Source organism: Hemiscyllium ocellatum, chromosome 33, assembly GCF_020745735.1.
Source record: "Hemiscyllium ocellatum isolate sHemOce1 chromosome 33, sHemOce1.pat.X.cur, whole genome shotgun sequence".
Lineage (NCBI taxonomy): Eukaryota > Metazoa > Chordata > Chondrichthyes > Orectolobiformes > Hemiscylliidae > Hemiscyllium > Hemiscyllium ocellatum.
Window position 1 is genome coordinate 8,694,885 of NC_083433.1, and position 9,545 is coordinate 8,704,429.

At 47.9% G+C, this 9,545-nt stretch overlaps 1 protein-coding gene across 2 annotated transcripts in view; it reads right to left on the reverse strand.

Moving 5' to 3' along the window:
• Positions 1-9,545, reverse strand: part of LOC132831264 (epidermal growth factor receptor kinase substrate 8-like protein 1) — a 109,623-nt gene that overhangs the window by 23,376 nt on the left and 76,702 nt on the right. For both annotated transcript variants that reach the window (XM_060849288.1, XM_060849289.1), the window contains 3 exons: positions 8,380-8,454; positions 6,302-6,447; positions 1,992-2,136 (listed from right to left, as the gene is read on the reverse strand). In XM_060849288.1, coding sequence (XP_060705271.1) covers positions 1,992-2,136; positions 6,302-6,447; positions 8,380-8,454 — 366 coding nt within the window. The remainder of the gene's footprint in view (positions 1-1,991; positions 2,137-6,301; positions 6,448-8,379; positions 8,455-9,545) is intronic.

Sequence of the window (9,545 nt, forward strand, 5' to 3'; positions counted from 1 at the left end):
CATCTCCCCTCCCCCCCACCTTATCCCAGTTCCAACCTTCCAGCTCAGCACTACCCTCATGACCTGTCCTACCTGTCCATCTTTCTTCCCACCTATCTGCTCCATCCTCCTCTCTGTCCTATCACCTTTATCCCCACCTCCATCCACCTACTGCACTATCAGCTAGCCCCCACCCCCTCCCATTATCTCTCCACCCTCAAGGCTCCCAGCCTCAATCCTGATGAAGGGCTTTTGCCTGAAACGTCGATTTTCCTGCTCCTTGGATGGTGCCTGACCAGCTGTGCTTTTCCAGTACCGCACTCCCGGCTTCCATATTCGTCTAAATCCTTCCTATTCATACACCAATCCAGGTCCTTTTAAATGTTGCAATTGTATCAGCCTCCTCCACTTCCTCTGGCATCTCGTACCACTCTCTGTCAAAAAGTTGTCTCTTAGGTCTATTATAAATCTTTCCCCTCTCACCCTAAACCTATGCCCTCTAGTTGTGGACTCCCCCATCCCAGGGAAAAGACTTTGCCAATTTACCCTATCCATGCCCCTCATGATTTTGCAAACCTCTATAAGGTCACCCATCAGCCTCCGACGCTCCAGGGAAAACAGCCCCAGCCTGTCCAGTCTCTCCCTATAGCTCAAATCCTCCAACCCTGGCAACATTCCTGTGAATGTTTTCTGAAGCCTTTCAACAGGAGTTTGGTGATCAGCCATGATCGTATCGAGAGGCGGAGCAGGCTTGAAAGGCCGAATGGCCTACCCCTGTTCCTATTTCCTATGTTTCTCTGTTTCAGGTCACTGCAGCATATAGACCTCAGTAGACCTGACCAAAGAAGACGGTTTTGGGAAGGATCTCAAAGAAGGAGATTGAGCTAGACAGCTTAGAGGAGGAATTGCAGAGGCCCAGGGAATGGCAGCTGCCAATGGTGAGGCTGTAAAAGCCTTTGTAGGGCCAGAGCGACCATGGGCAAGGAGGGCTACTCTCCCCAGCGTCCGTGTGCGCTTTGAGGCATGGGACCCATAGTGTGACCCTGAGTAAGGACAGGCCCAATCCAGGACACCTGACAACCATTGCTTTTGCATTCACTTTATCACTCAATGATGTTTGTCTTTGTTCATGCAGGTTGTACAGAGGGGGATTTCAGGAAAATCGTTTTCACCCAGAGGGTGTTGGCTGGGGTCTGGAATGTATTGCTGGGGATGGACATTGAGGTGGGAAACCTCACAACCTTTAAAAGGGGACTTGGATGGGCCCTTGACGTGTCATCATATTCAAGGCTATGGGCCTAGTGTTGGAAAGTGGGACTGATGTACCTAGAATCCCTACAGTGTGGAAACAGGCCATTTGACCCAACAAGTCCACACCAACTCTCCGAAGAGTATCCCACCCAGACCCATACCCATACCCCATTGCTGTACAATTTACTCCTGACTAATGCACCTAACCGACACATCCCTGAACATTATGGGCAATTTTCCATGGTCAATCCATCCTAACCTGCACATCTTTGGGCTGTGGGGAGGAAACCAGAGCACCTGGAGGAAACGCACACAAACATGGGGAGAATGTGCAAACTGCACACAGATGTCACCCGAGGCTGGAGTCGAACCCGATCCTGTGAGGCAGCAGTGCTAACCATTGAGTCACTGTGCCTCCCCCAGTAGGTGGCAGTATATACTCAATAGGCTGAAGAGCATCTTCCATCCTGTACGATTCGCTGACTAGTGGCACCGTCTACCGCCTGCTACTGTGGCACCATTTGGGCACGGGCGAAGCTGGGCAGAGAGATTCTACCTCCAGGGTTGAACTGGTACTGCAGATGGGAAGCTGGCTCAGGCCTAGGAGTACTCCCAGAAGGAGGATGTCTGTGAATCCCCACTCTCCCCCCTACCCTCCCCCATTCTCTCCTTGCATCCTCTGCCAGTACCCTGCTGTTCTTCTGGCCATGGGCAGTGCCCTTCTTCCACTGTACATACTCGGTTACCAAGCGCTTACCTACCTGCATCCGCAGCAACTCGTGTTTGTGTTGCAGTTCCACGGGATCTTCCCACAGAGCTCCGTTGGGATCCAGATCATCCGGCTGCCATCCTGATCGGAATTGGATATAGTATGGCGCTCCCCAGTGTTCGGTGGGCCATTCCAATCTGGACAAAAGGGAAAAGGTCTGATTATTTTCTGTGGCTAAAAGACAATGGGACCTCCCCCCCACCAATAAAGGCAGTGGGTGAGGGGTCTGGGTGTTGGGCCATCTACCATCATCATGCCAATTGTGAGGCTAAGGTCAAGAGAGGGTACTCATTGAGTGTCTGGAGTACATATAAAGAGAGACTGCTGAGATACTGGGTAGGAGGCAGGCACATGTGATGGCACATTAGACAACTTGCAGTGTCGGGATTTGGTAAGATTAATGTCTGGAACATTGTGAGTAAGACCTCTCACTGTGATGTTGGGGGTCACATAAGAGACAGACTTATAGAGAGAAACCTTTAAAGATTCAACAGGGTTAGTCATGCTTTGTGAAGATGTATCCAGTTGCTAATGCGTAGAAAACTAGGTATCGATCTGATCATAAGCTCAATCATCCCTCCTCATTAGACTCACCAAATGTACAATACAAATAAGCAAGACTATTACAGAAATAACTTGTGTCTGATATCCCTAAAACCGACAAAACACTTGAAGGGATATATAGGGTAGATGCGAATAAAACATTTCTCCTGTATTGGGGAACTTGGATCCGATTAATCGTAAGAAAGATGGTAATTAGCAGCAAGATGTGGAGAAATGTTTTACTTCGAGTGTTTGAAATTCTGTGCCACAGAGGGCTGTGGGAGCTCACTTTTTGAGTATGTTTAAGGTCGAGGGTGATAGATTTCTGGGTCACAGGGTCATGGGGATAAGATTATTCATAGGTTTCAGTGTGAAAGCAAAGCCAAAAGGCCCCTTGAGTCACATCAATCCTCTGAAGAGCATCCCATTCCGACCCTGACCCCCACCCTATAACCTGCATTTCCTTAGGCTAACCTACCAAGCCTGCACATCCCTGGCGTGACAACGCTGTCACTTTAAGGTTATTTTGTCCTTGGTTTTTTTGAAGAGAAATCCTAAAGGCAGAGGTGCAGAAGAGTCTAGTTTAATAACGGAAGGGGAGTGGCCAGTTCTCTCAGTTCAGGTTTTTATTTTAGTTTGGTTTAGCAGACACACAATGTGTGAGTCTTTGGGAGATGCGAGCTTCAGTAATGAACTCCTTTGACATTCTCCGAGATCTCTCTCTGGATGCTGTTCCCTCCAGCCTGTAAGAATCTGTGTTTGAATTTATCATTTTTGTCAAGTGTTGTGTTTATGGGATGTTACTGTATTGCAGCAATTAATTAGTAATCGTTACTGTATTGGCTCAGTTACGTTCTCCAACTGCAAAATCTGTGCCTACACCTCCTCCCTCACCTCTATCCAAGGCCCTAAAGGAGTCTTCCACATCCATCAAAGTTTTACCTGCACATCCGCTAATATCATTTATTGTATCTGTTGCTCCCGATGCGATCTCCTCTACATTGGGGAGACTGGCCGCCTCCTAGCAGAGCACTTTAGGGAACATCTCCGAGTCACCCGCACAATCAACCACACTGCCCCGTGGCCCACCATTTCAACTCCCCCTCCCACTCTGCCGAGGACATGGAGGTCCTGGGCCTCCTTCGCCGCCGCTCCCTCACCACCAGACGCCTGGAGGAAGAACGCCTCATCTTCCGCCTCGGAACACTTCAACCCCAGGGCATCAATGTGGACTTCAACAGCTTCCTCATTTCCCCTTTTCCTACCTCATCCTAGTTTCAAACTTCCAGTTCAGCACTGTCCCCATGACTTGTCTGGACTTGTCCTACCTGCCTAGCTCCTTTTCCACCTATCCACTCCACCCTCTCCTCCCTGACCTATCGCCTTCATCCCCTCCCCCGCTCACCCATTGTACTCTCTGCTACTCTCTCCCCACCCCCACCCTCCTCTAGCTTATCTCTCCACGCTTCAGGCTCACTGCCTTTATTCCTGATGAAGGGCTTTTGCCCAAAACGTCGATTTCGCTGCTCGTTGGATGCTGCCTGAACTGCTGTGCTCTTCCAGCACCACTGATCCAGAATCTGGTTTCCAGCATCTGCAGTCATTGTTTTTACTACGTTCTCCAACAGTTGTTATCCTAAATTCTGTGTTCTTTTGTTTGTGTTTTAACCATAGCGTTTAAATCAATTCAGTTTTGCTTAAAGCTGAGTAGTTTGACCAGCTGCATCCCACCCGGAATAACCACTTCACATCCACCTTTAACATTAAAACATCTTGAGGGGGTCTGACTGGCCCTTATGGACACTATGAGCAGCTTAGATTAGGTTCCCTTCAGTATGAAAACAGGCCCTTCAACCCAACAAGTCCACACTGACCCTCCAAAGAGTAACCTGCCCAGACCTTTTCCCCTACAATTTATCTCTGGCTAATGCATCTAACACTGTGGGCAGTTTAGCACGGCCAATTCACTTGACCTGCACATCTTTGGACTGTGGGAGGAAACCCACGCAGACACAGGGAGAAAGTGCAAACTGCACACAGACAGTCACCTGAGACTGGGATTGAACCTGAGTCCCTGGCGCTGTGAGACAGCAGTACCACCGTAGCCAATCCACCCCAATCTGCACATCCCTGGACTGTGGGAGGAAACCCACACAGACACGGGGAGAATGTGCAATCTCCACACAGACAGTCACCCAAGGCGGGAATCAAACCTGGGTCCCTGGCGCTGTGAGATAGCAGTGCTATTGTACATGGGTACAATACATGGAAGTTTTGGATCAGCCATGATCACATTGGATAGAGGGGCAGACTCGATGGGCTGAATGGCTTACTGCTGTTGCTATCTTGGGATCCATTTATTGCAGAAGTCAGGAGAGTCTGCATTCTGCTCGACGCGACTGAGGCTGCCGATGGGGGAGAGAGAACATGGCCAGTGGTGAGAAGGGTCCTCCTTGCCAACTCTTTCCTCAGTGGCTGGAGTCTCAGCCCCTTTCTGCTTCACTCACTCTCGGAATGAGGGCATCTCTGGCCAGGCCCAGCATTTATTACCCATCCCCAATTACCCAGAGGGCAGCTAAGAGTCAACCAAATTGCTGTGGGTAGAGGGTCACACGTCGGCCAGGCCAGGTAAAGATGGCAGATTCCATCCCTAAAGGACGTTAGTGAACCTGATTGGTTTTATTATTAGACCCTTAATTCCATTTTTTTTAATTGCCCTATTTGCTGTGGTTGGATTTGAACACAGGTCCCCAGAGCATGAGCTGATTTGCTGGATCGATAGTCCAGTGACAATCTCACCTGGCCATTGTATTCCCCTGCCCACAAGGTGCATTCTGCAATCCCTGCTTCCGATTCGGAAGGTGAGATCGTGGTTTTTATTTGATGAGGTTGAGCCAGAGCAACTCCGGGAAGCAGAGATCGTCGCTCTGCGATGCGGGGATACACACTCTGCGTGCTGTCCCTGCAGACTCACACTAGAGAAGCAACGACAGAGGCGGTTGGAGGACCAACAACTGAGTGAAGAACCCTGTCTGAAACCCACACGGTCTCCAAAGCGAAGAGTTTACCTCAAACCATTGTTGGGGACAGCCCGTAGGCCAGTGCCCAGGGGGATGTGTTGAGGAATGCACTAAAGCATGGGACAGTCTCTTCAGAGACATGCCGGAGTGAGGTCACTGAGTTTTGAGAAGAGTGCTTGAGTGAGATCACTGTCTAAGGCTCTTCAGCAATCACACAGCAAGGAATTAGAGCCCTTGTAAAAGCCTTCAGGCTGTTTGGACAGGTCACTCACATTGCCAGCATGAGGAATTGCAATGAGGCAGTGCAGAATATCGCATGCTGGGTTGGCAGTGAAGGCAACTGAACTGCATTTACACTTACTTTGTTGTCAAGTGTAAGCTCTTAGTTCCTTCCACAGTTACATTTTGCGAGCAAAGAACACGTTTCGACTCTGCCCAAATCCGAAACAATGTTTGCTACGTCTTTGTCTTTAAAACATTTCACGCTTCAAAATACCTTTCCGTGTCTGCCCCACTCTCAAGAAAACAATCCCAGGATGTTAGACGCACAACAGGCAAGTGCTGGAGAAACCCAACAGGTCGGACAGTGTCTGTGGAGAGAGAAATGGAGTCGGCGTTTCGAGTCCAGCTGGTTTGAACATCTCCACTTCCTGTGACCTTCAACTTTCCCTACATCCCTGTTTCATTTGGGAAGCTGGAACGTTGGTTGAATGTGGGCACTCTGGCGGATGGCTCCTACCTGGGTTTTGTCCAGTAGTCTCCCAGTGATTGCCACTGCGCCATCTCTGTCTGATTGAGCGTGTTCTTCAAGAAGTGGACGGCATCGTTGGTGAGGAATGGCGTGGTGACCGATCTGGCGACATGCTGACCCACTGTTTGCACCATCTGTGCAGGAGGAAAGGGATGAAGGGTCAAAAACCTTGGCTCCATTTCACCAACAATTTGCTCAGATAAATAGAGGGAGGGGTCCTCCCTGTACCAACTTGAAGATGGTAGGTCTCCCCTGACAGTGACCTCAAACAGCATCGTAAGCATTCACACCCTCCCACCAATGGAGCACACTCACAGCAACATGCATCATCTGTAAGACCATCATAGAATCCGTACACTGAGGAAACAGGCCATTCAGCCCAACAAGTCCATACTGACCCTCCAAAGAGTATCCCATGGAGATCCATTACTCTACATTTACTCCTGACTAATGCACCTAACCTACACATCCCTGAACGCTGTGGGCAGCTTAGCATGGGTCGAGAGTGTGGTACTGGAAAAGCACAGCAGGTCAGGCAGCATCTGAGGAGCAGGAGAGTCGATGTTTCAGGCAAAAGCCCTTCATCAGGAATAAGGATAGAGACAGTGGTATAGTGGTAATGTTGCTGAACTAGAAATCATAAAACCCAGTCAAATGCTAAGGGCCATGAGTTCAAATCCCACCATCCAGCTCAGATGGAGTTTAAATGCAGTAAGTATAGAATTGAAAGCTGGTGTCAGTAGTGGATGGTATTTGATTGATTATTCTCACATGTACCGATGTACAGTGAGAAGTATTGTTTTGCATGCTATGCAGACAAATCATACCTTACATTAGTACTGATGTGGAGATGCCGGTGTTGGACTGGGGTGTACAAAGTTAAAAATCACACAACACCAGGTTATAGTCCAACAGGTTTAATTGGAAGCACTAGCTTTTGGGCACTGCTCCTTCATCAGGTGGTTGTGGAGTATTAGATCATAGGACACAGGATTCATAGCAAATGTTTACAGTGTGATGTAACTGAAACTATATATTGAACAAGACCGGTATGTTTGTTAGGTTTCTCATCTTTTAGAATGGGCATGTTGGTTTCAGTTCTTTCATATGCAAATCCGAGTACATTTAAGAGTTGCATTCTTGAGTGAACTTTAACAATTGGTGTCGTGTCGGCCCAGATAGCTCTTTACATAAGAACATCAGGGTAATAGAACAGGATGCAGAATATAGAGTTACAGCTGCAGAGAAGGTGTGGAGAAAGATCAACTCTAACGTAGGAGTGGTCTATACTTAAGGAGAAAGTGAGGACTGCAGATGCTGGAGATCAGAGCTGAAAATGTGTTGCTGGAAAAGCGCAGCAGGTCAGGCAGCATCCAAGGAGCAGGAGATTCGACGTTTCAGGCAGAAGGGCTTATGCCTGAGACATCGACTCTCCTGTTCCTTGGATGCTGCCTGACCTGCTGCGCTTTTCCAGCAACACATTTTCAGCTCTGGTCTATACTTAAGTCTGACAACAGCAGGGAAGAAGCTGTTCTTGAATCTGACGGTACATGTTTTCAAACGTTTGTGCCTTCTGTCAGATGGAAGAGATATAACCAGGGTGGGGAGGGGTGGTCTTTAATTATGTTGGATGCTTTCCCGAGGCAGTGGGAAGTATAGATGGAGTCAGTGGATGGGAGGCTGGTTTGTGTGGGCTGGGTTCACAACTCTTTGTAGTTTCTTGCGGTCTTGTGAGTGATTGTGAAACAGGTATCCTTCAGGGAAGGGAATCTACTCATCCTTCCTTGTCTCACTCAGCCTGGTGAATGCAGAGCCACAGGAAAGTGGCTACCTCTTACTCACCCTCTCATCCTCACCCTCCCACAACCCCCTTCATTGCTGGCGTCATAAGAGGGGGCGGGGTTGCTGATGCCCCCCACCCCCGTGCTGCTATCATGGAAACTTTCCCAAGATCCTCTTGGCTTAGTGTAACTGGGAGGCAATGCTGCTGTCCCCATGTCTAACAGCAGGAGGGAGCGTGAGTCAGAGGGGCACAAAGCAGGAATTGTAGAAAGCCACTTTCTTACCGTGTCGAGGGGCGAGAACAGGAAGTGGATTAGTTCGGTCGCACTGGGATTGACAATGTGGTTCTTCACCCGAGCCTAAAAAGAACAAAATCATCATGGTCAATCCTGGGGTCAGGTTCGAATCATCTGCTTAAATATTCTTCATCTCGCTTGTGTTACGACACGGGGGGTAAACCCCTCTGCGAATTTAAACCTGACACACAGAGAAGCTCACCTCACACTGTAATCTGTTAAATTGTGAGGGGCAAAGGACTATCCCCAGAGCTCTCTATTTAAAGCAAAAATTAACCATTTTATTCTTGAAGTCCAAAAGAGCACATTAAACAACCATTTCCAGCTCCCACTTTACAATACTGATCTGATAAATTCCCTCTTAAATTTATGGCAAAATCAATTTTAAACCTAGGTATAGTCTTCAGACATCGAGCATTCTCTGTAGGTTTCCTTTTGGTCGACTTTGGTGTTCCACTGCACAAACGTCTTATCGATAAATACCTTTCAGAGAGCTGTTCTGCTGGCAGTCTTTTTGATGGTCGCTTGGCAGTTCTCCCCCATACTGTTCAAAATGTTGAGTTTTATATTCCAAAACATCAGATCATTTCATTGGTTTCATGCCCATCAAAATACTAAATTCAAATTCGATTGGATTTTTGGTATCTTGGGGCATCATTTAAACTGAAAATGTGTTGCTGGTTAAAGCACAGCAGGTTAGGCAGCATCTCAGGAATAGGGAATTCGACGTTTCGAGCATAAGCCCTTCATCAGGAATGAATTTCCCTATTCCTGAGATGCTGCCTAACCTGCTGTGCTTTAACCAGCAACACATTTTCAGCTGTGATCTCCAGCATCTGCAGACTTCATTTTTTACTCGCATCATTTAAACTGATTGGCCAAATTTGAATTTGTTTTGTATCGCGGCAACTCAGCTGCACAATTGGTTTCACAGTCAAATGTTACATTTTAAATTCTTTCAGCATACTCTGTGCCTCTCTAAGTCCGTGCCAGCTTCCAGTCTCCTAAAGGTACAGTATGCACCTATACCTTCATAGCACTTGTTATAAAATCATCGAATTTGCAGTCAAAAATGGTGTAAATCTCCCTCTACTCATTTAAACTGAAGGTAAAGTTCCCTTGACATTACCCCCGACAGTGACCTCAAACAGCAT